This window comes from Ochotona princeps, chromosome 33 (genome assembly GCF_030435755.1).
Source record: "Ochotona princeps isolate mOchPri1 chromosome 33, mOchPri1.hap1, whole genome shotgun sequence".
Taxonomy (NCBI): domain Eukaryota; kingdom Metazoa; phylum Chordata; class Mammalia; order Lagomorpha; family Ochotonidae; genus Ochotona; species Ochotona princeps.
Genome location: NC_080864.1, coordinates 3,567,407 through 3,591,961, shown reverse-complemented (window position 1 = coordinate 3,591,961; position 24,555 = coordinate 3,567,407). Strand labels below are relative to the sequence as shown.

The window sequence follows — 24,555 nt, the reverse complement described above, 5'->3', positions numbered from 1 at the left end:
TACAGCTTTGGGATGACACACGTTCAAGATTCAAAAAACAAACATTGCATCAACAGGCAACCGGGCTGTTTCCACCGCCAGGGAAGGGAGTTAGTTAACAGACAAGGCTAGGAGGGCGTGGATGCCAGGGCCCTCTCCGTGAGCGGGGGACTGGGTGACTGGAGCTGTGACGGGTGGGGACGGGGGTTGGACAGACTCGGGGACCCATGAGCGGGTACATGGATGGGTGGGCAAGTGCGCGGGTGCATTAGTGGGTAGGTCGATGGGTCGCACGCGGCGTGGGCGCCCTCCAGTGGTCCGTCTGCAGATCGCTGCTTGTCCAGCCGAGGTCGGTCCCCCGCCTGGCCAGCAGGGGGCACCGCTTCCCCGCCCCAGGTCCTCCTTGATGAGGGGTCCGTTTTTTGTTTTGTTTTGTTTTGTTTTTTTTGCGTGTGTGTTTCCTCATCAAGTTCTCTGATCTGGTGGCCCCACCGTCTAGGTGGCCCTTTGGTGTCCTGGGTGGCTTTGGTAGCCCGCCTTGGGCCTGGACGTGAAAGAAACAACGATCTGGCTCGAGCTATTTCCAGGTGAGGTGCCCCCTCCCCTCCTTGCCCCCCAATCCCGTCGTGGTGGGCCTGGCTGGGGTCTGGGTCCTGCTATTGTCTGCTTCCCCAACCCAGACGTTACAGCTTCCCTGGCTGGGTTTAGGACCAGCAGGGACACGGAGAATGCGCCGAACTGTTCCGTGGGTCAGGGGCTCCCCTTCCTTGACATGGGAGTGTTGATGCAATGTTTGTTTTCAGCTGACCTGATCTTTTTTCCTTATCAAAAAAACTATTTATTGGCTCTGGCATGATGGCTTAGTTGCTGAATCCTCACCTTGCAAGCGCCAGGATCCCATATGGGGTCTGGTTTGTATCCCAGCTGCTCCATTTCCCATCCAGCTCCCTGCTTGTGGCCTGGGAAAGCAGTCGAGCCCAAAAGCCTTGGGACCCTGCACCCACATGGGGGACCCGGAAGAAGCTCCTGGTTTTTAAGTCAGCTCAGCTACGGCTATGGCGGCCACTTGGGGAGTGAACTAGCAGATGGAAGATCTTCCTCTCTGTCGTCTCTTCTTTTCTTTGTAAATCTATATTTTTGTTGGAGAGACAGAGAGGAGAATCCTCCATCCGCCGGTTCACTCCCAAAGTGGCCGCAACAGCTGCAGCTGAGCTGATCCGAAGCCAGGAGTCAGGAGCTTCTTCCTGTCATCACCCGGGCCACAGGCTGCGGGGCTGCCAACGGCGGCACCTGCTGCCTCCTGAGGGTCCAGGGCAGACGCTAGCTCGCCCTCCTCCCCGACTTGGGAAGCGCATCCCTGGCCCCTGGCCTGCTGCTGGGGCCGCGGCAGGCTCTATGTCCCGTCCCACTGGCATTTCGTTCTTTCCTTTTTTGCGTGTCATGTTCGTTTACTGGAGAGAGGAGGCTGGGAGAGAGGCGCAGGCGCACCTCTCGTCTGTCTACAGTTCACACCCTGTGTTGGGAGAGAAGGAATGGGGCACGAACTCAGCCCACATGAATGTATTAGTGGTCAGTTCAAAGAGGGCGGCCAGCTGCCCAGGCTTGGATGGCGTGCCCACATGGCAGAGGCCCAATCCGTCAGCAGGCTGGGCTTTTACTATTTTGTTTTGTTTTGTTTTGTTTTTTAACATGGATTTATTTGGGGCCTGGCATGGTAGCCTAGGGGCTAAACTCCTCGCCTTGCATGCGTCAGGATCCCATATAGGCGCCGTTTCATGTCGCAGCTGCTCCACTTCCCATCCAGCTCCCTGCCTGTGGCCTGGGAAAGCAGTGGAGGACGGCCCAAAGCCTTGGGACCCTGCACCCGCGTGGGAGACCCAGAAGAAGCTCCTGACTCCTGGCTTCGGATCGGTGCAGCTCCAGCCATTGTGGCCTCTTGGGGAGTGAACCAGCTGATGAAAGATCTTTGTCTGTTTCTCTTTTTCTCTGTAAATGTGACTTTCCAATAAAAAAAAATCTTAAAAATGTAAAATTTATATATTAAAAAAGATGTACTTCTTGTATTGGAAAGGCAGATTTCCAGAGAGAAGGAGAGACAGAGAGATCTGACATTCGCTGGTTCACTCGCTGGGAACCAGGAACCGTGAGCCTCCTCTGGGTCTCCCATGCAGGTGCAGGGTCCCAAGGCCCTGGGCCGTCCTCCACGGCGGCCCCCCGCCCCGTCCCCACCCCGCTGTCTGTTCATGTGCTCTCTGCGTGTTAACAGGCCTGGGCGCCGTTCCCCACCCCAGCCCAGCTCCTTGGAGCAGCACAGCAGGGGTGCCTCTCGGCTTTGGCAGACACCCACACCTCAGCATCTTGAAGGTTCCAGAGGCTTCCAGTGTGGCTGTAGAGATTCCTGCTGAGGAGCTGAGCTTGCAGTGGGCAGACATTGGGAGTCAGGGTGCTGGCCCGAGCTGGCGGGGAGTGGGGTGGGCTGCTCGCAGGTACTGGGAGGGTAACTGAGAATCCACACGCGCGCAGGGGCCTGCCGGGCCAAGCTGCCGCCTGCAGTGCCTACCTCCTGCTTCTGACTAGGCTGCCCTGCCAACACAGCCCGAATGTGGCGGCGCTCTCTCTCTCTCTCTGGATTACCCTCCTTTCAGATAACCAAGGAGTGTTCGGCCCCCTTGGGTAACAGCTTCCCCGTGTTTCTCACAGGTAGCGAGGCGCCGCTAGCAGCAGGAGTCCCCGCCGGGCTCTGGGGCAGCCCTCCTCCAGCAGCGGCCTCTGCTCTCTGGGACGTGGCCAGGGCTTTGCCGTAAGTACGACGGGCCGGGATTAGAGAGGCCGCGACCTCAGGCGCAAGTTGTCCTTAGCCTGGGAGGCCTGGGCTGCTGTGTCGGCTCCCTCGTGGGTTAAGCCATACACTTCCCTGCCCGTGGACACCTCTCCTGGGCTCCCCTCCACTCCCGTGCAGGAAGTGGAGAGACCTGTGGTGGGACGAGGTGCAGCGGGGGGGAACCTCTGAGGATAGGGGGCTGCCGAGGACACTGTCTTTCTAGTCAGTGACCAGGACGGGGAGTTGTGTGTTCCCTCCAGCGTGGGTGCACCTGCTGGGTGCTGGCGTTCGTGTGTGTGTGTGTGTGTGTGTGTGTGTGTTGCAGGGCAACCTCTAGAGGTGGTGCACCCCAGAGCTCCGGCCTGCTACTGACCTCCAGGAGATGCCCTGGACAAGCGTGCCCTTCACGGGCCCTGTGGCCATCCGCCATGCCACAGACAGCTCAGTGGGAGGCTGGGAGGGATGCTCCCGAGCGAGGAAGAAGTGACGTCACTTCTGGCTCCCTTGCCAGTGGCGACCTGGGGCAGGGCTGCGAGTGACCCGTGGGGCGGGCACACTCACCCTCCCCGAGTCCAGAGGGAGGAAGGTGCCTGCCCGTGGCCACACGGCTGGAAGGTGTCAGAGTTCAGTGGGCAGGACTGGGGGCGGGGGTCCTGGAAGTGCAGGCCGCGGGAGCCTCTACACAGCCTGGCTGGGTGTGCTGGGGTCCCCGGCAGGCATGTGTGCGGGTGTGTACGTGTGTGTTCTCAGCTTCCGGAGCTGCTGGCATCCTGTGGCTCGTGGCCCCAGGGGTCACCCTCTATGCCCGCCTCCCTCTCCCTCCTATGACACTCAGGAGGACCCTGGGGTGCTGCCAGGCCCAGGCTCCCCCAAGACTCCGTCCCACCTCGGGTGAGGCCTTCCCAGAGAGTCAGCCCCTTTAGGGACCCTCACCCTGCCTGGAGGCGCCACGTGCTACAGCTCCCAGCACCAGGACATGACCCCCATCCAGGCTGTGGTTTTTCTTCTGTGTTCTGCTTTGAAAACTCTTTGATAGGCAGAATTACAGAGAGACGTAAAGAGATCTTCCATCCAATGATTTACTCCCCAGATGCCCGCAGCCAACCCGAAGCCAGGAGCCAGGAGCCTCTTCTGGGTCTCCCGCACGGATGCAGGGCCCCAAGGCTTTGGGCCGTCCTCCACTGCTTTCCCAGGACACAGGCAGGGAGCTGGATGGAAAGTGGGGCAGCCTCCCGGGGATGCTGGTCCCACTGCCCTCGGCCCCAGGATTTTGGATCTTTGAATTGGGGTGTCACGTGGACTGTTTGAAGGCTCCATGTGCTCCATAGGCACCCCAGCTTTTGACCTCCCCACCCCAAGACACTCAATAGCACCTCTAGAAGGAGGGGCCCCACGAAAACACAGAGGGCCTGCAGCATGCCTGTGTCCCAACACCCCACCCTCCCCGCCCTTCCCACCTGTCCCCACAGTGTCGTGGGGGGCTTCTATTAGAAGGAGCCGGTCAGGCCCGGCATGATGGCTCAGTGGGTAACTCCTCGCCTTGCAAGCTCGGGGATCCCATATGGATGCCAGTTCATGTCCCAGTAGCTCCCCTTCCCATCCAGCTCCCTGCCTGTGGCCTGGGAAAGCAGTGGAGGACGGCCCAAAGCCTTGGGACCCTGCATCCGCGCGGGAGACCCGGAGGAGGCTCCTGGCTCCTGGCTTCGGATCAGCTCAGCTCTGGACCATTGTGGCTACTTGGGGAGTGAATCAGCAGCTGGAAGATCTTCCTCTCTGTCTCTCCTCCTCTCTCTATATCTAACTTTCCAATTAAAAAAAAAAGTAAGTAAGGAAGCTCACGGGAAAAAAAAAACACATCAAATTTTTTTTCTAAAACATTAGGAGCTTGCTTCTTGCCTGTTCACGCTCTGCTGGCCTGTGGTCCCTGACTCTCCCTTCCCCTCCCCTCCCCTCTCTTCCCACTCCCCTTCTTACCCTTGCCTCTCTCCCCCCTTTTTTTTTTTTTTTTAGTATTTATTTACCTGAAAGGCAGAAATACAGAGAGCAAGAAGAGGAGGGGGGAAGATCATTCCATCTGCTGCCCCACTCACTCCCCCAAAGGCCACAGCAGCCGGGGGCTGTGCAGGGCCGAAGCCAGGAGCCGCCAGCTGCATCCGGGTGTCCCCCACATGGGCGGCAGGGACCCTAGGGCATCCCAGGAGCATTCACAGGGAGCTGGCTCGTACGCAGAGCAGCTGAGATGGGAGCCAGCGCCCGTGTGGGGTCCTGTGCCCCGTGGCTCACCCCTGTGACTTTTGCACTTGTGGGATGTGTGGCCCACAGAGGACGGGCAACGTGCGGCCTGCTGTGTCAGGTGCCTCGCGCTGTGTTACTGCTGGATCGTGTCCAGCTCCCCTCGTGTGCTGGCCGTGTCTGCCCGACTCTGGTTCCTGGCTGTATCATGCTCCCCCCACCCGCGTGCCCTGGCCACTGAGTGGGAGGCAGGGGGCGTTCAGGCCAATGCTGCTGCAAGCTGGGGCGACATGGTGGCCATCCTGGCCCTTGTTCCAGACCAGCCACAGCCTGTGGTGGGGCCTCTTCGCTGGCCTGGGAGCTTGTTGTCTCCCCACATCCTGGCTAACGTGACACTGGGTCTGTCCCGTCACCCCAGGGCGGATGACCAGGTGTCCCGGTGTGCCCTGCTGGTTCTGGCTGGTGTGTGTGTGTGTGTGTGTTCGAATTCTTGGCCCACCCAGTCACTGGGCTGTCTGGCCTTGTTTCTTTGTTGAAAAGATTAGATTCAGAGACAGGAAGATGTGCCATCCACTAACGCACTCTCCGAATGCGTGCCACAGCCAGGGCTTGGCCTAACAGCCCGGAGCCTGGGAGCATCCAGGTCTCCAGGGAGTGCGTCCAAGTCAGGGGAGTGGAGGAGCCGTGGAGCCTGCCCAGCTATTGCGCCACCTGCCTGCTGTTCCCCGTGGGCGGGCTAGGTGCACCTGCTCTCCAGGCGCAGGCGCATACCTGCCTGGGAGGTTGGAGCGCCTCTGGGAGTCTGGTAGGTGTGTGGAGTTCCCTGGTCTATGAAGGCCATGTTGGGGACTTCTGTCCAGGGCTCATGGCTGCTGGCACAGGAGGGCCCCAGGCTCTGCCCTCGCCTGTTACCTGCTGGCCTTGGGCAGTGGGCGGGCGTGTGCCAGGGGCCAGCTGCTCAAGGCTCCTCCCAGTGTAGGCGGCCAGGTGGAGTGGGAGGCCTGGCCTCAGAGCCCGGAGGCTCAGAGCTGGGTAGTGGGCGGAGCTCTCTTCCCGACTCCCAGGGAGGAGTGTGTGGGGCCTGGGGCTTGTCAGTCACCTGTGGGACAGGCCACAGCACATCCCTGGGTGTCACCTCCGCACTCCAGGCTCATGCAGCTGGACGACACAGCAGCCCAGAGCGAGCCCTGGGCTGGGGGCAGGGAAGTGTGGGGGTCTCCTAGGTCCAGGAGGCCATGGGTGGCAGCGAGCACAAGCGATAACTTAGGTCCTGGCTGTGGCCTGGGTGACGGGGCTGGGTAGTGGTCTGCCTGACCCTGGGAACTGAGGGCTTGGACAGGGCTCTGGCAGTGGTGGCTTCCTGGGGAAGAGGGGGTGTTTGGGACCGCCCCCCTGTGAGATGATCACCTGTCCCAGATTCCAGAAACTGTGGCCAGTCCACCACGGGTGTAGTCACCCACTGTCCATGGCACACGCGGCCTCCTGGGTAGATTCCCACTTCTATGGGTGCCCCTGGCCTGGGCCTTGGACATGGGCTCTGGCCATGAGCTTCTGTGCTTTGGGGGGCTCCTCCTACACCATCAGCTCGGCTGCCCCAGCACCTGCCCCGGGTGCCCCAGTGGGGAGGGGGGGCGCTTAAGGGTGGACAAGTGGACAGAGGGCCTAAGAACCAAGGTGGCGTGTCTCTAGGTGCCTTGTCGCTGGAGAAGGGGGCCCTGCTGGAGGAGGGACCTGGCTAGAGAAGGAGGTGCCCCAGGTGGGGAAGGGGGGCCTGGGTAGAGGACGGGACCGGGCTGGAGGAGGGGGGCCTGGCTGGAGGAGGGGGCCCAGCTAAAGGGGAATCCTGGTTGGAGGAGGGGGTCTTGGCTGAGGAGGGGTGACCCCACTGCAGAAGCCGGCCCTGCCCTGATTCCTGGGTAGTGCTGCCCTCTGGTGCCCACAGCGGGGAGTGTTTTGGTGACTGCGGGATGGGGCAGTGAGATAGTGCCTCCTGCAGGCTGGCCTAGGAAGGGGCTACTGGTGCCTGATGGTGCCAGCCGTGTGAGGTTGTAGAGGGACCATGACCCCCCCCAACTTCCCACCGTGGCTCGTCCAGCCCTGGACGCCGCTGCTGACAGGAGTGGACCGGGATGGCCAGTCACACACTACTGCCTGGGGCCCAGGCTCTGCTCCCTGCAGGTAGACCAATACCCGGGCCCCCCACCCCCTACAGGCCAGAGACACGGGACTGGCTTGAGGCTGCTGCCAGCGACCGTCCCCAGGCGAGGAAAGCTTGTATTTCTGAGGTCCCTGATGGTTTCTGCTGGCGTCGCCGGCTCTGGGAAGTAGGCCCCCTCTGTAGCCACCCCGGCCTGCAGGTGCACGGAGGGTTGGAGACTGCGGGTGGCCCGGCCCTCGTGCTCAGGCGCTCTCTTGTCTGTCCCCTGTAGGTGTCGTGGTCCCCGCTCGCTGCCGCCATGGGGTCTGAGGACCACGGGGCGCAGAACCCCAGCTGTAAGATCATGACTTTCCGCCCGACCATGGAGGAGTTCAAAGACTTCAACAAATACGTGGCTTACATCGAATCGCAGGGCGCCCACCGGGCGGGCTTGGCCAAGGTGGGTGCCCCCGTCCATTTTCGGGGTGTCTTTGTTACCTGCTCAGCTCAGGAGGTTCCTTGGGGGTGCTGGGGGCGTTTTGTATGATGGAGGGGACAGATGTGGGGATGTGTAGGGGCGGCGTGGGTGAGCATCATGCGTGAGTGGACCAGCAGGCAGGAGGCCGGCGAGCGGTCGTGTTGCCGCACCCCTCCTTCTGCCACGCTGTGACTCCAGCAGGTGCAAGGAGCGTCTACCCGGCTCCGGGCACTTCCATTTGTTCCCCATGGGCCCTCCGGTCCCTGAGTGAGCTGTGGGGACCCCTCAGCTGCCCCCCTCAGCTGCTCCCCTCCGCCCAGGCAGGTGTGTGTGTGTGCCCATGGCTGGAGGTGGGTGGGGCTTCCTGGTGACATCTGTATTTGATTACTCACCCCCAAAGACCTTCAGGGCCTGATGGAGCTAGGGTGGGGGGTGGGGCTACGGGCATCCACGCTGGGGTGCTGGGCAGTTGTCAGTTGTCCTGGTCAACTCCCCGGCCATGTGCTCTGGGGGTCCCCAAGGGGCTGGGCTGGGAGCAGCCGCAGAGGGGCTTGGTGTGGACTCTGGCTTGGGGGCTTCCACTGCCAGCGGAGTCCCTGCAGTGGAGCGGGGGTGGAGCTCCATCCCACTTGGTGGCTGGCCTGTCGACTGGCAGGGCAGCCTGTTTCTGCCTGCTGGCTTGGGTCGGGGGCTCAGCGGGAAGGGCCAGCCGTAGGCCCGGGTGTGCATCAGAGATGCCCGGGTCTCTTCTTTTTAGATTTATTTATTTTTATTAGAAAGGCAGATTTACACAGAGGAGAGACAGAGTGGAAGATCTTCCCTCTGCTGGTTCTCTCCTCAAGTGGCTGCAATGGCCAGAGCTGAGCCAATCTAAAGCCAGGAGCCAGGAGCTTCCTCCAGGTCTCCCACATGGGTGCAGGGTCCCAAGGCTTCGGGCCGTCCTCCACTGCTTTCCCAGGCCACAAGCAGGGAGCTGGATGGGAAGGGGAGCAGATGGGACACAGACCAGTGCCCATATGGGATGCTGGCACTTCAAGGTGGAGATTAGCCAGCTGAGCTGTCACGCTGCGCCTGCCCCTCCCCACACCCTGCCCCAGGTCTCTTTCTGGAGGGGCTTTTGGTGGTCCGGGGCCAGGGGCCTCCTCTCGGATCCCAGTGGTGAGAGGTGAGGCCTGTGCTGCCTCTGTCCTCAGGGCTTCCCCACAGGCCTCGGCTCACTCCTTCTTCCTGCTGGGCCTGTTGCCTCGCACAGGTCAAGCGAGGACAGTGCATCCCACGCATGACCACAGATGGCGTGCTCGGAGGGGCGGACCAGTGCCTGGGGTCCTCAGCTGTGCATCCTGTAGTCGATGGCACAGGACTGCCGTGGGCCTGCCTGGTCTGGTCAGCCGATGCCTCTGGGCGGCTTTGGAGCTGCTCCGTGTTTGTGGAAATGTCTAGAAGCAGGAGATCGAGGCGCTGGGCACGTGAGGGCTGTGGTGGTAGCAGTCAGCCTTTGGCCATGCGGCCTATGCCAGCCACGGGCACCCAGACAGATGCCCACTGTGTGGGAGGACACAGGAGTACCTGGAAGGAGCTGCCTCAGCCCTCAGTACTTGGGGTACCAGGGTTGTCCTGGGGGGTGGTCCTGCCTGCCCCCACTCTGTGCCAGGGGCACCCCCTGTGCTGACAGCCACAGATGTCCCCAGACACAGCCTAGTGACCCCAGCTGAGAGCTGCTCACACAGGGCATTGGTTCTGGTCGGTGGCCCGTGGACATGCCAAGCCGACTGTGGACGTGATGGGTGGCTGGACCAGGGCTCTGTGCAGCACCCTGTGCAGCCACTGGAGGGCGCGGACGCACACAGTGTCTGCTGTGGAAAGCAGGTGCCTGGGCCGAGGCCAGCGTGCTGGGGTGGACCTGGGCTCCTTGCTGTGGCAGACCCTGGGGACAGCAGGGCTGGTGGCTCACGGACCCACATGGGCGACCCCCGATGGAGCTCTCGGCTGCTGGCATCCGATGGGCCCAGCCCTGGCTGCTTGTGGGTGGGTCCTGGGGAGTGAGGCAAGCGGGTGGGCCTGGGCAGTCTTGGCAGGGGGCCGCGGGCGCTGCCAACCCCCCGCCTGTGTCCCGCAGATCATCCCCCCTAAGGAATGGAAGCCGCGCCAGACGTACGACGACATCGACGATGTGGTCATCCCAGCCCCCATCCAGCAGGTGGTCACGGGCCAGTCGGGGCTCTTCACGCAGTACAACATCCAGAAGAAGGCCATGACCGTGGGCGAGTACCGGCGCCTGGCCAACAGCGAGAAGTACGTGGCCTTGGCCGGCCTGGGGTGCCTCCCTTCGCCCACTCCATGCATCCTACGGGCACGCATGGCGGGCACCGCTGTCCCTTCCCTGGGCCGCCCCCATCTCCTCCCTGCAGCCACCGGGAGGGGCTGCCCGGGGCCGTGCATGGGTGCTCCGAGCAGAGCCCTGACCCGGCCGCCGGTGTTGCTGTCCGCAGGTACTGCACCCCGCGACACCAGGACTTCGATGACCTGGAGCGAAAGTACTGGAAGAACCTCACCTTCGTGTCGCCCATTTATGGGGCCGACATCAGCGGCTCGCTGTACGACGAGGTGGGAGCCCAGGGCTTGATGTCTGGGGTGCTGGGGGGGCAGTTGTGCTGAGGGAGGGCAGCGGGAACCGAGTTGGGCTCCAGAGCACCGAGACTTTGAGCAGAGGGAGAAGGTGTGGCGGCATTTGTTCCGGCTAGTTCATCGCCCGTCCCCTCATCCCCTCATCCCCACCCCACGCGTGTGGTGTCCCGGCACCCCCCGACCCCTGTGGGTGTTTGCCCTGTGCCCTGGCTGTGAGTGCAGTGCCTGCCCTGACTGGCTGCTCTGGTGGGCCTGCTGCCCGGCGCAGCATCCATACAGGACGCCCTGTGTGGCTTGGAAGGGCTTTGATCAGATGTGTTCCTGCGAGTGCCGGCTCTCAGGCCCCGGCCTGCTGGTTTATAAACTGACCTTGGGAAGTGAGGGCCTGGCCCCCGGGTGGGGGGACGTCTGTGTCGCCCACGTGCTAGGGCCCCACCACGGGTGGCACGGCCGCATGCAGGCACCCACAGCAGGGGCCCCAAGCGGGCATCCCATACAAGGGCCCGTGGTGGCCTGCAGAGCCTTGCCTCGCTGGCCCCGGGGTGCCCAGTGGCACGGTGGCCTCGGGCCTGACCGCCCGCCACCCCGCAGGACGTGTCGCAGTGGAACATCGGGAACCTACACACCATCCTGGACATGGTGGAGCGCGAGTGTGGCACCATCATCGAGGGCGTCAACACGCCCTACCTCTACTTTGGCATGTGGAAGACCACGTTCGCCTGGCACACGGAGGACATGGACCTGTACAGCATCAACTACCTGCACTTCGGGGAGCCCAAATCCTGGTCAGCGTGTGGGGCGGGGCCTGAGGGGGCGCTGGCTGTGAGTGGGCGTGGTCTGAGGTTGGGTGGAGTTGGACTGGAGGGTCGGGGCTGGACCAAGGGGGCGGGGCCTGGGGCCAGGGCGGAGCTGGATGTGAGTGGGTGGGGCCTGTGGCCAGGGTGGGCCGGACCGGAGGGGCGGGGCCTGAGGGCAGGGTGGGGCTGCATGGCAGGGTGGGTGGGGCCCAGCTGCTTCTCCCAGCAGGTGTAGGAGGGACAGTTATCTTCCAGCAGGAGGACACTTCCAGGGTCCTGGAGCTTGTCGCTGGCACCCCAGGGTCCCTCGTAAGCTGGGATGAGGCAGGGTGTCCCAGGGCCTCACAGCTGGTCCCTGACAGGGAGCTTGCGGCTGCACCCCAGGGTCCTTCATAAGCTGGGATGAGACAGGGCGTCCCCAGGCCTCACAGCTGGTCCTCCTGGGAGTTTGTGGCTGCACCCCAGGGTCCTTCATAAGCTGGGATGAGACAGGGCGTCCCCGGGCCTCACAGCTGGTCCTCCTGGGAGTTTGTGGCTGGCACCCCAGGGTCCCTGTGAGCTGGGATGGGACACTGTCCAGGCCTCACGGCTGGTCCTCAACAGGGAGCTGTGCTGAGTATTGTCTTGCAATGGCCTGTTGACCCCCACGCGTGCTGTGGCTGTCACATACCGTCCATCCCATCCAGCCTGGCAGCAGCAGCAGGGACCCCAGAGCGCTCCTTCCCGCCCCGCTCCGTGTCAGCTGCTGATTCCTGAGCTGACCTGCCGGGCGGCCCCCGCCTCTCCCAGCTGTTCTGGCTCGCTGGCCATACTGTTGGCCCCCTGACTTCTTGTGCACTGTGGCCTGGGCTCTGCTGGTCATCTCCCCGGGGTGGTGTTCCAGTTCAGTGCCACAATCACACATATGCATGGGAACGTGTGCACGTGTGTGTGTGTTGGGGACCCCAGTGTAGACCCCAGCATGGACCGTGGTGTGAATGTGTTACTCTGGCCTTGCAGTTTGGAGGGAGGGACCAGGCTCCTGTCCTGCCCCCCTGATGGCCACTAGGTGGCGCTCCCACCCTTCCACTCAGCCTGGGCTGCGTGGCCATTTCCCAGGTCCTTCCAGTGCCCTGGAGATGTGGCTTTGGGGACCCCGGACTGGGGAGGGGAGGAGAGCTGTGAGTCGGCCCGCAGGAGCAGTGGGCACCAGATGGCCTTGTCCCCCCAGATCGCTGTTTCAAACAAAACCAAACCCGTGAAAACCTAGGAGGAAGGAAGCCAGCCGCGGCCAGCCCTAGCGGGCAGGTTGGCCTCACGGACCTTGGGTGAGGGGACTCGCCCAGGAGACAGGCCCGAGGCGGGCAGTGCTGGGCAAGGCCAGGCCACTGCAGGGGGTTGGGTGGGGGACCTTAGCGAGGATCCAGTGCCACCTGGTCGCTCCACGGGGTCAGGGTGGGGGTGGGGTCGCTGGCTCACTGGTTGGGCAGGGCTGCATGCAACAGGGTGGTGGCCTCCAACTGGACTCAGGTGTCTGATGTGACACGGGGTGTCCCAGCACCCCTCGCCCTGCACTCTGCACAGGCAGCACCCGGGGAAGCATGGCCCGGGTTGTGGGCGGCTGGACGTGTAGGAAGGGGCCTTCCACGGTGAAGCCCCTACAGAGGGTGGGGACACAGGGGCCTGGGCTGGGACAGCCGTGTGTGTGAACGCTGGTCTGCACCGCGGCCTTGACCTCTGCCTGCTTGCTGTGCTCTCCACCAGGAGGGCTGAGCCCCACAGGCTGGTCTGACGCCCCCATGCCCGTGTCCACGAAGCCCTGAGCACCCACGGGAGGTCCCTGGACGTGATAGGCAGGGCCGGAGACAGCAGTGTCCATCTTGGCAGCACGAGCCCCAATGGTACTGAGTTTTTGGTTTTGTGTGTGTACAAATATATGTATCTAAATACAAGATTTATTTATTTGAAAGGCACGAGTGACAGAGAAAGATTTTCCACTTTTGGTTCACTCCCCAAGTGTTCACGAGGGCCTGGGCTAACTGGCCAGAGCCAGGAGCCTGGAGCCTCCTCCGGGTCTCCCACGCGGGTGCAGGGTCCCAAGGCTTTGGGCCGTCCTCCACTGCTTTCCCAGGCCACAGGCAGGGAGCTGGATGGGAAGTGGAGCAGCCGGGACACGAACCGGCGGCCCTATGGGATGCTGGCTCTTTCTGGGGGAGGATTAGCGAGTTGAGCCATCATGTCAGCCCTTCCCCCTCCCCACTTGCTCTTGATGTCAGCTGTGCTCGCGAGTGAGACTGGCAGCTTCGCGTCTGGCTGCCGGGGATGCCCTTGCACACGTGGGCCTCAGCGCCTGGGCTCCTGACGTGGGGCAGGAGAAGCTGACCAGCTGGGGTGGGCTCCTTGGACAGCGCCTGGGGGGAAGGGTGTGATAGGCTGTCCTGGGGTGCAGTGGTTGCTTGCCCCCAGCTGGCCACGGAGCCAGCTGCCTTAGGGCCTTGGGGCAGCCCATGGGGCAGTGCCTCCCTGCTGGCGGCACCTGGAGGCCCGGGGCACAGCACACAGGACTCCAGAGGAAGCCTGCTTTGGGCCCTGGACCGTGTGGGAGGTCCTGGGCCATGGGGGGTCCACAGGGACCCCTCCATGCCCCGTTGCCTAGCCCAGCACCTCTTAGCCTTCCTCGGGCACAGGTCTCTGTGGCGTCAGCTGGGCTGCAAGGAGGTGATGTGGGCTGGGAGTGAGAGGGGCCAAGCCCGGCCCCGTCCCAGGGTTAGTGGCCTCAGCACGCTGGGCTGTCGCTGGGGGCGGCAGGAGGCCGAGAGGCCGAGCCTTCCTCCTCCCCCTGCTCAGCCCAGCCTGGGCCCTGCTCCCCAGGCTTCGCGATTAGCCCTGGAACGTGTCATCCTTACCTTGCGCTGTCATCCTTGGGGCCACCGTGGGGGGCACTCGTGCTCGGCAGGCGGGCGCTGTGGGCCTGAGAGCGGAAGCTGCCATCGGGCAGCTTGTCCCCTGTCCCCCTGTCTCCCTGCAGGCTGGCGCGGACATGGTGGCCCCGTCTCTGGGGCTGTGGTACTGGCAGGCCCTGAGCGCAGGGGCGGCTGGGGGTCCCAGGCAGCAGGTGCTCCGATGCAGAGCCAGCCGCCGGCATCCCTGGGGGTTGGGCCTGGGAGACGGGCCAGCGGAGCCGGGAGGTGAGGGTGAGTGCTGGGTTCCTGCTGGCTGGGTTTATCAGTTTCATCTACTTTGCTGCCCTATCCGTCCGGTGAAAGACACTTTGTCTGCATTGGGCTCGCTGCGAGGCTTAGGAGGTGACCAGGGGCTGCCCTGCCCCGTCTCGCGTCGCGGTTGCCGGCCAGGTACATGCAGGACACATGTCATCTCCCTACCCCCCCCCCCCGGAGGATGTGATGGTCCCCCAGAGCCCTTGCTGACCTAGCCCGGCTGGGGAACTAGCCAGGCACTCCACTGAAAGCCCCCTAGGCTGGGTGGCCACACTGCAAGAGGAAGTGCTATCCACGGGCCTCGCTCACATGAGGCGAGGGGGCGCTGTGTCAGGGTCCCCACCATGTGAAAAAAATTTTTTTTTTTAACAAAATACTTTAATTACCAGAAAAACATGGTAACGAACAGAACAGCCTGGTGTCCGCCTCCCACGCTGCACAGATGGGAACATTCCGGCAAGTGTCTGCCAGCGGGGCCCCGGGGCTGCTTGGCTCACCTTCCTTGGGGTGGGGCGGTGGGAGCTTCCTGCCACGCAGCCCAGATCAGTGTGGGACCCCAACAGCTTGCAGGGTCCCTGCCCGGGGATCCCAGGGTTGGAATCCCCGGGTGGGACTTTCTTTCTCTCTCTCTCTTTAAGCTCACCTGCCACAGGTACTTTACCTCCGGGCAGTGAACCTTAAGTGCCCGCGGCAGCTGGGCCAAGTTGGGAGCCCAGACTCCAGGCCACAATTCCCATGGGCTGGACTTGAACCGTCACTGACTGCCTCCCAGGGGGTGTATGTTAGCAGAGAAGTGGGAGTTGAGAGCTGAGCCGGGATTTGAACCCAGGCACTCAGCCACAGGGTGCGCTGCCCTCATGCCCGCCCCTCGGCTCGGTTCATCTGGGATCTGGGTCCCTCCCGGTCAGGTGCAGTTGTAGGATGGGCCGAGGACCAGGGTGCCCCCATCACATGTTCAGCCCCAGCAGGTCCCCTGGTGGGCAAGCTCTGCTGTCGCCGGCAGGCAGGCGGTGGCTTGACACGCTGCCCTGCAGTGCCAATCCTTCAGCAAGCATTACTTACAAGGATAGAGTGTAGTAAATGGTGCCTGGGTGTCGAGTCCCGCTAGCACCCCCGTGTGGCCGGCCCGGACTCTGCAGTCCTTGTTCTCCATGGCAGGGCAGTGTGGAGCAGCCCACGTGGACTGCCCTTCCAGCTCCTGTGCCATGGCCGTGTCCCTTGGCTGCTACTGGACGTGGCCTCCTTGTCGCAGCCACCACAGCGTGGGCTTGTGGCTGCAGAGCTTGGAAGGCGTGTGACCTGGGCTGACCGCCAAGCCTGCCTGCCTAACCCCTGCCTGTGGGTGCCCTTGGCACGGGGCGAGACCTGGTTGGTGAAAAGTGGCAGGGACTTGAAGGAGTGGGAGAGAAAAGCCCCCTTTTCCATGGCCTCCCGGCAGCTTCAGTAGGCCCCAGGAGCTGGGGCTCTTGAGGAGTGGGGGAGGTCGGGGCTTTCATTACGCTCCCACGCACAGTACCGGGCCTGGGAGCCCCCAAGGTGGGGTTGGGGGAAGCCCCTGGCAGTGCAGGATGGGACCAGAGTCCCCACCTGGGGTGCGCTGTCCACGCAGGAGGAGCAGGGCACCCAGCTTGAGGCAGACAGAGCAAGCAGCGTTGGCGTTCTGGGGAAGTCCGGGGCTGGGGATTGCTCTGGGAGGGAGCGTGCAGCCACTCCTCCCAGGGCTCACGGAGGAGCCAGGGCTGCTGGCTGCTGGAGCAGATGGGCCTTTGTGCGAAGCAGGAGCCCGCATCGCAGACATCCTCCCCGTCTCCCCGTCTGTTGGCCGGGTGCTGCTTGTCCCTTGGTCCCCCCATGCCATGCAGGCGCTGTGAGTCAGGGCTAGGGGTCGCCCCAGCCCCGCCACTCCGTTTTCCTGTGTGAGCGGAGGCTGTGCGGGAGGGAGGGGAGGTGGGGGGCTGGGAACAGGAGAGGCTGTTAATCTCTGCTCCCCCACCTCCCATTCCACCCAGCAGGAGTGAGCCGGGGAGAGAGCAGACCCTGGCTCACGGTGCTAATGGCCCTTGCTTAGCAGCTTCCCTGCTGGGGTCGGGCTGCCTTCAGCAGAGCCTGCTTAACCCATACTGTGTGAACATGACGCGACCCTGCCGATGCCAGAGCTGGGGCACGGCCCCCGGGAGGGGTAGACGTCTAAGCAGAACTGGAACTCCCAGGCTGGGGCTGCTTTCCTGTCCCCTCCAATCCCCAGGGGCTCCTCTTGCCCCCACACAGACACACACCTGCCAGCAGGTCCTGGCTTGGTGTTCGTTCGGTCACCAGTGGCCCTGGTCTCTGTCCTGGCCTGGTCCCTCCACCCCCACGCCCTTCTCTGGTCAGGGCAGCCTGGGGAGGCCCCAGCACAGGTGCCCACGGCGCGGGAGGGGCCTGGGATAGAAGCAGTGAGCTAGGGGGCTGCAGGAGCTGACGCCATCAAAGGTGCTTGGTGGGGGCTGCCAGGGGTTAAGGGCCTGGCTCTCACTGCCCTGCCCAGCCCTGCCCAGCCCTGCCCAGCCCTGCCCAGCCCTGCCCAGCCCTGCCCTGCCTCCAGGCAACCACAGGAACACCCTCAACTAGCTGGCACCTGTGTGGCTGTGACCTTGGTCTTGTCGCCTGCAGGGGCCCCGGGGCTGGGGTCAGGCCCCTGCCCTTCTGCTTTGTACAGGGCACACCAGGAGCCCACCCCTCACTGGAGGGCAGCAGGCAGGGAAGGGCAGTGGCTGTGCCCGGCTGTGTGAGATGCCAGGTCCCCTGCAGCCATCCCCGTGTTAGCAGAGGATGAGGGCAGGAGGGGAGGAGGAGGCAGGAGGGGTCTCAAGCAGCCTCCATGCCCAGATCGCTGCCCACCAACCCCATGCCAGGCCTCCTCCTGTCCTTTCACAGTGCTGGTTGGCACCCCTCCCCCTTCCTGTGCCCACACGCTCCCAGGACTGCCGGCCCGGTGTGTGTGGCTGTGAAAATGTCGCTCTTGGCAGTCGCAGCGCGGCTGGTGGGAGATAGCAATCCACCGCCCGTTGTCCCGTGAAATGATGCACTTCAGATAACGCGCGTTCTCGGGAGCAAGCCTCAGCGGACCCCGATCTGATCTCCGAGCACAGTGTCTGTGTCGCTGCGTTCAGCCCTCCTGCATAGATACAACTAGGATTTCCCTGGAGGAGCGGGGCACGTCCCTGCTCAGTGCCAGCCGGAGGCTGCTGCTCTCAGGACAACTGTGCAACCGGGCTGAGCCCTGGTCATGGTAGAAACTGGGGCCCCATGTCCCCCTGTTTGCCCAGTAGCCTCTGGGTGTGCCAGGTGGGTCCATGTGCCTGGAGTCCCGCCAGGGTCAGACATCTCTGGGTACAGGCAACCTGGGTGTGGCCTCTGCTCTCTGGGAAGGAACCCTCTCAGGCGTGAACCGTGCCTCTGGCACAGGCTGGCTGTGCTCACGGAAGACCTCCCTGGGTGGGCGCTGTGCCCTGTGAGCTGGAGGGTGGGCAGGCTGTAGAGGGGGCACCTGTGACCTGAGTCCTTAGGGTGCTGGGCTCAGCCCTGGGGGCAGGGGAGCCAGCTCTCTGGTCCCGAGTGAGTGGCCTGTAGCCTTGCACTTCCACTTGGCACCCCGGAGCGCAGCACGCAGGGGCACATATACCGAGGCCTGCGGCAGTCTGGCCTGCACACCACACTGTCCCCAGGGCTGCGGAGGGGTGGCTGGCTCTGAGTTGCTCTTGGCATGCGTCGGCCCCGGCCTCCTTGTTTGAGTGAGCTGGCGGGACAGACACTGTAAAGTTATCTTTCTCCCTGCCTGCGGCGGGCTGAGCTGGTGCTTCCGAAGGGCTCTGGGCAGCCCCAGGCCCCGCAGCAGCCCCGAATCTCCAGAGCAGGAAGTCGTGTGGGTCTGTGGGTGGTGAGGGTATGGCACCTGTCTCCTTGTTTCGAGACCCCCTTACAGGCTCTGAGTCCCTGGCGGGGGACCACTGCCGTGGTGGAGAGCAGGCGGTGTGGGGTCTTAGGTCGCTGACCGACAGGACCACTAGGGGGCGAGTAAAGTTGGGGACGCAGGGTCCCCTGTGTCCCCAACCACAACACCCACTCTACCTGTCTTCCCATCCCCGTGGCCATCGGCCGGCCGGTGCCTCGCGTGTGGCAATTGTGACCAGCAGCTCCCCGAGCAGGTCCTGCCCCCGGCCGGCCACACTCATGTTCCTCTCGCCGACACACTCGTCTGGGTCTTAACCCACGGGTATTGGCTTACTTATCCCCCATTGTTCTTGGTAATAATTCTGAACCATTAGAGGGGAAAATTATATTCCGAAATGCTGTTTCACACTTTATTTGTTTGATGATTTAGAGCGATAGAAAATAGCACATTTGCTGGCTTTTATAGTCTGATAATTATTCACATCCATCAAGCCATTCCAGGGGAATAAACAAAACACCAAGAAAATTACACTATTAATAGCATCCTGCATGGCGGCCAGGAAGACCTCCCCCGCCCCCCACCCCATCCCGGCCATGGCAGCCGCCCCTCCTCAGGGACACCACCCTCCAAGGTGGTCTCCCCACTTGTGTCTTCTCCCTGACCTGGCCTTGTTGCCCAGTCTTGTCTGCATGGCCGCCTGGGGTCATGGTGGATGTGGGGAGAGCCATGCCTGTCTCTGCTGCAGGCCTTTGTGGAAATGCCCCAAGTGTGGGAACTAGGAGACAGTTTAGGGCAGCTGCGGGGGGTGATGGCCGAGAGGTGAGACAACGTGGGCTGCCCGCGTGTCCCTGCACCTGGGTTGGCTTCTCGAGGCACTGTGCCACTCCAGCCACTGACTTAGCAAAATGCCAGGGGAGCGAGCCCCGCACTGACTGCCCTCTCCCTGGCTCTGGCCACCCTATCACCTACCTGCCTTGCTGGAAGCTTCCTCACTGCCCTGCCTACCCGTCCATCTCCCAGCCCCCAGAGGACAGCAGGTCGCTGGCCTGGGAGGGCACCCAGTTGTTACCCCAGGCTCAGGACAGTGCCGACGTGGTGCCCAAGGCAAGACCACAGAGGTTGGGCCCTGGACTCAGGAGGCTGCCATGTGGCTGGCAGACCCAGAGGGGACATGGGGAGGCGCATGGCTGGGACCTGAGCAGGGCCAGCGAACTGACGGCATGTGCAGTGCCCAAGTCGGGGGTGAGGGCAGTTCGGCTGGGGCACTGCCCATTGTCCCACTCGGTTGGGGGTGCAAATGCCCAACAAGTGCTGGCCACCTGGGGTCGGGGGCGGCAAAGCAAATTGATCTGGTAGTGAAGTGACTGTAAACAGGAACCCGCTCTGTTTACGGCTCCAGGGGGGCTCATGGGAGCCAGACGCCTCCAGCCTGCTTAGCGAGGAGACATTTCAGTGCCAGCAGCCGCTGTACCCCTCCACCCCAAACCACAGCCACAGGTCAGAAGAGCCCCAGTGGGGTACTGGATGCTAGCTTTTCATGCTTCCTTGGGGACCCCCAGGCCGTGCTCTGGGGACCCTTCTTCTTATTGTTTTTTTTTTTTAATTTATTTTATTTTTATTACAAAGTCAGATATACCGAGAGGAGGAGAGATAGAGAGGAAGTGGAGCTGCCGGGATTAGAACCAGCAGCCATATGGGGTCAAGGAAAGGACCTTAGCCACTAAGCCACACTGCCGAGCCCTGGGGACCCTTCTTCTATGAGAGAGGGGCCATCATACCTGCTGCCCACTGGCCCAGGAAGGTTGCCAGGCTGGCTGCATCCTCTCCCGCCCATCACAGCTTTCCATGACACCTGCTGCCTACGGTCCCCCAAGAGCTCCAGCCTCGCGTGGACATGGAGTAGCTCTCAGGCCTCTCAGGATGCTGGGTGGGCCACCTCAGGTGGGCTGGGCAGTGCAGTGTGACCCTCGCCTGTCACCACCACCGGGCTCTCAGGGTGGCGGGAGGCACAGAGCCCACAGCCTAGCCACCCCCCACCCATCCCGCCGTGGGCCTCACGCTCCCTCGCGGGGCCACTGTCACACGCGCTCAGCCGGGATCCTGCAGTCTGTACTCTCCGATAATGGGGAGAGCGGCGTTCCAATGTATTAAACTTTTAGCATCCACCAGATTCAATTAATCTTATCTATACAACTCCCAATTACAGGCGGTAATTAAGTGAAAGCAGCATTGTAGCTGGGGACGTGGCATCTATCATTGCAGCCTTGGAATCCTAACGCAGCCCCCCCAGGCTCCCCACCTCCCCGGGGTCTTCCCCCGGGGCTGACCAGGAGTGGGGGGGTCGTTAATCCTGCCACACTGCTGGGTTTGGGATAAGCTGTTATCAGGCGTCTGTGAATGATAAAAAGCTTTTGGGAAGACCTCAGCTTTGTCCATGTGGGGCCCATTCTGGCAACAAGGGGTTGAAGATGCTTGGGTCGCCTCTGTTGGGGGCTGGGGCTGGGAGCAAGCCCAGAAATTAATTATTTGTTTATGGTAAGATTACGGAAGACCACATGCTCGACTCAGCCTCTCTCTCCCTCACCCGCTGTTAGTAAAAAAAAAAAAAAGAAAGAAAAAAGAAAACAACCCAGGGCCCTGATTGGAGTGGCTGGTTCCTTCTGGTAGTTTCCATAGCCCCGGGTCCTGTACCGTGAGGGCTGACGGAGAGGCGGTGGTGCTGGGGTCATACTGTGGCTGCTGAGCCTGGACCAGTCCTTGGGGCGGGGCTGTCCTGGGCACCACAGGGTATGTGGAGCGAGGTCAGTGTCCCCAGCTACAACCTGCCAGGAGCATCACCTGCCCTCTGGCTTTGCATGTGAATTTGGCAGGTTAGACCAGCATGTGTGAACTGAGGAAGACAGAATTTTCTCTGCTCCTTATTATTACTTTTTTTTTTCCCTCGGCTGGCTCCCAGGAACAGAGAAGAAGGCTTGGCAGGCCTGGGGGGCAGGGCAGTGAGAAGCCCCCAGTTCGGGGATCTGGGGACCCCCAGCCAGCGGTTTTTCGGGGCTCTCTGCCTTTTGGTCCCTCAAGGTTTTCTGCTGTCACCGTGGGGGGGGGGGGGGTGCGTCGTCATTGCTGTCAACAAGCTGGTGGCCTTAACCTTGTTCCTCTGTCCGCCGGCCCCTCCTGCCCTCCACAATCCCCTCCTGCTGCCTTGCCCACGGCCAGTTGCAGTTCACCCTTGATCCAGCCAGGTCTCCCTGAGGCTGTGGCGGCCACGCCAGCCCGCATCTCATGCACCTCCTTTCTCTCGTAGGTACGCCATCCCGCCGGAACACGGCAAGCGCCTGGAGCGGCTGGCCATTGGTAAGTGTCTGTGCCCAAGAGGTGGGGCGGCCGGGTGACACCCTGGGTGGGCTGGCTGCCCGTGCAGGCGTCCTTTGGGAGTGGCTCTGTGGTCAGAGTCGTGGCTGCCACGTCTCCCGGTACCTGGGCCCTGGGCGGTGTGATTTGTCTCTTAGAATTCATGAGCCTCAGCCTTGGCCTGGGCGCCGTGGTGCACCTGCCTCCCAGGGTCTCAGCAGCGGCTCTGGGCCTGGCTACAGCTTGGTTCTTCTGCAGCAGGGGTGTGTGTGTGTGTGTGTGTGTGTGTGTGTGTGTGTGTGTGTGTTGGGGGGGTCACTCCTGAACCCTGTGCAGGTGTCTGCCTACCCTTGGGTGCCCTTTGCAAATGTCCCTGCCAACCCCTGCCATCAGGCTACATTCATGTCTTTGTGGGAATTCTTGGACCCAAGCACTGTAGAGAGGAGGAGGAGGTGGTGGTGGAGGGGTCCCAGGGAGGAGGTGGTGGTGGGGTCCCAGGGAGGAGGTGGTGGTGGAGGGGTCCCAGGGAGGAGGTGGTGGTGGGGTCCCAGGGAGGAGGTGGTGGTGGTGGGGTCCCAGGGAGGAGGTGGTGGTGGTGGTGGGGTCCCAGGGAGGAGGTGGTGGTGGGGTCCCAGGGAGGAGGTGGTGGTGGGGTCCCAGGCCCCGTCCAGGGAGAAGCAGGGAAGGACTGGGACGGCAGGTGCCCAGGCTGGGAAAGCAGCCGACATCTGGGCTGCGTTGGCACCAAGTTCCCTGGGCACCGCCCCCTCCCACTGAGGGTACCTGACAGGGCTGCTGGAGGGACCCTGGAGCAGCCCTCGCCCCGTCGACACCTGTCCCCTTGGAAAGGCCCGAGTGCCCGTGGGCGCCTGCGACACAGCAGGGTTGTGTGGCTCAGGGCTGTGAGGACCCTGAGGGCTGTGGGTACAAGGTCAGCCTTCAGCAGATGGCAGGGCCGCGTCGCACTTGTCTGTAAAGTGCTGGAGGCTCTGGGAGAAGCCAGGCTCCCCCACCCGCTTTTCCACTGTGGCTAGAGGCGCCACCCTTGTCTGTTCTCTGGCTCCGATGGAGACCTCCCCGGGTGGCCCCAGCTGGGTGTGCTGGCTCAGTGTTAGGAAATGGAGGAAGGACCCCCCCACACACACACCCACAGCCAGCTGGCCAGGCCGGGCTGCCTCCCACTGGGCTGTTCCCGTACTATCCTCCCGGGCGCAGGCCCAGCGCCCTAGCCTTCGCCTGGGAGGAAAGCCTGGCATGATTCCAGGCCTGTGCTGGGGCTGCAACCCCGATGTCGCCACCAACCTCAGGAGATGGCTGCGATGGACTGGCGGCCTCCGGATGGGCTCGCTGGGAGAGCCATGAGGGGTTGGCTCGCTCGGTGCAAATCACCAGGATTTCGTGCCTTTATTAGAGCTTTAATGAGAGCCACTTAAACGGTGCATTAAAAAGAGGAAGTGCGGGCAGGCGGCAGGCGCACTCTAACTAATGGGAGTGCGTGAGTTGCCGGGCTCAGCCATCCCAGAACCTCGCCCTTGAGGCTCCGGCTCACTACATGCCCTCGTGTCTGCCCAGTGTGTGCACACGCACCCCACAGGGCCCTGGCCTTCCAGGAGGGGCCTTACTTGCCGCTATGGGGCAGGGATGTCCCGGAGCACCCATCCAGCCACTGGCCTCACCCCTCCCCCTCCCGTGTCCATGGCCTCGAGTCTGCAGGCCTGCAGGGGGTCGTGGCTGCAGGTGGATGTGGCAGCAGGGAGCCTGGGGGCCCTGGGACTTCTAGGTCCACCTCACAGTGTGTGCTGGCCCCTCTGCCTCCTGTTCACAATTACTGCAATCACTCCAGGAGCCCTGGTGAGCAGGTGCCACAGCAGCCTGTCGCCTCCCGAGGGGCTGGCCCCTGGGGACAGCCTGAGCCGTGAGCGTTCCTCAGCTTCAGTTCCAGGACCGAGCACCCCACCCTGAGGGTGCGGGTCCCTCTGGGAGGGCTGGGGGATGTGTCCAGCCACATTGGGCTTAGTTCTTATTGATTGAACAGCAGCTCAAGTGTGGTAGTTTGATGGTCAATGGGGGCTGGGAGGATGGATGGGAGCCCCTACCGTGCAAACCCCCTTCAAGTCCACGGGCCAGAGGCTTCCCCACTAGGGGTGCAAGCTTGGTTGCTTCTACACAGGACTGGTGGCTAGGCCTCACTCTCCGCCCCCATCTCTATCCGGTGTGGCCCAGAGCATGGGGGGCGGTGTGCAGTGTGGAAGAGGCTCAGCGGGCGTGGGGCAGAGCGCTCCTGGGACCATCATTAGCAGTGGTTCTCCCCGGAGATCACCCATGACCTTAAAGGAGGGTACTTGGCACCGGAGGAGCACGCCCACCCTGCTCCCAGCTCAGCCTGGTCCAGGGTGTTAGCCACACGAGTCTTTGTGCCCCAGCTGTGTGTTGCGTGGGCCTCGGGAGCTGGCAGTAGTGCAGGTGTTGGCCCCACACAGCTGGGTCTGGTGCAGTCCTAGATGTACAGGGGTCCTGCCCACCCATCAGAGGGTCAAGGCTTCCCTGTCTGGGCGCCCAGCACCTTGAGGTGGCTCCAGCAGGCTGTATTTCCTGGGGGCCATGGGTGCTCCGGGGCCCAGTCTCCTGTCCTCCCAGGAAAGTCACCCTGGTCTCTCTCATCCTAGGATTCTTCCCTGGCAGCTCACAGGGCTGTGACGCCTTCCTGCGACACAAGATGACCCTCATCTCGCCCATCATCCTGAAGAAGTACGGAATCCCCTTCAGCCGGGTACGTGCGGGCGGCGGGGAGACAGCTGGCAGCGGGTGCAGGCGGCTCCGCATTGGGCCCCCACCTGTGCCTCCTCTCTGCTGGGGCGTCGAAAGGGGCGGCTAGATGCTGCCCCCCTTCCTGCCCGAGATGAGCCCAGAGATCAGGCCTGGCTCCTGCTGTTACCCAGGGCTCCATCATAGCCTGTGCCAGCCTGCAGGGCAGAGAGTGTGCTGACAGGAGGCACTAATGGATGGG

General features: G+C 62.8%; 1 protein-coding gene across 1 annotated transcript in view; it reads left to right on the top strand.

The window, feature by feature from the left end:
• Positions 1–24,555, top strand: part of KDM4B (lysine demethylase 4B) — a 60,345-nt gene that overhangs the window by 8,873 nt on the left and 26,917 nt on the right. Inside the window, exons 2-8 of the mRNA XM_012929931.2 lie at positions 2,680–2,779; positions 7,462–7,629; positions 9,764–9,939; positions 10,137–10,251; positions 10,864–11,057; positions 21,502–21,551; positions 24,215–24,318. Of these exons, the coding sequence (XP_012785385.2) occupies positions 7,489–7,629; positions 9,764–9,939; positions 10,137–10,251; positions 10,864–11,057; positions 21,502–21,551; positions 24,215–24,318 (780 nt within the window). The 5' untranslated portion in view covers positions 2,680–2,779; positions 7,462–7,488. The remainder of the gene's footprint in view (positions 1–2,679; positions 2,780–7,461; positions 7,630–9,763; positions 9,940–10,136; positions 10,252–10,863; positions 11,058–21,501; positions 21,552–24,214; positions 24,319–24,555) is intronic.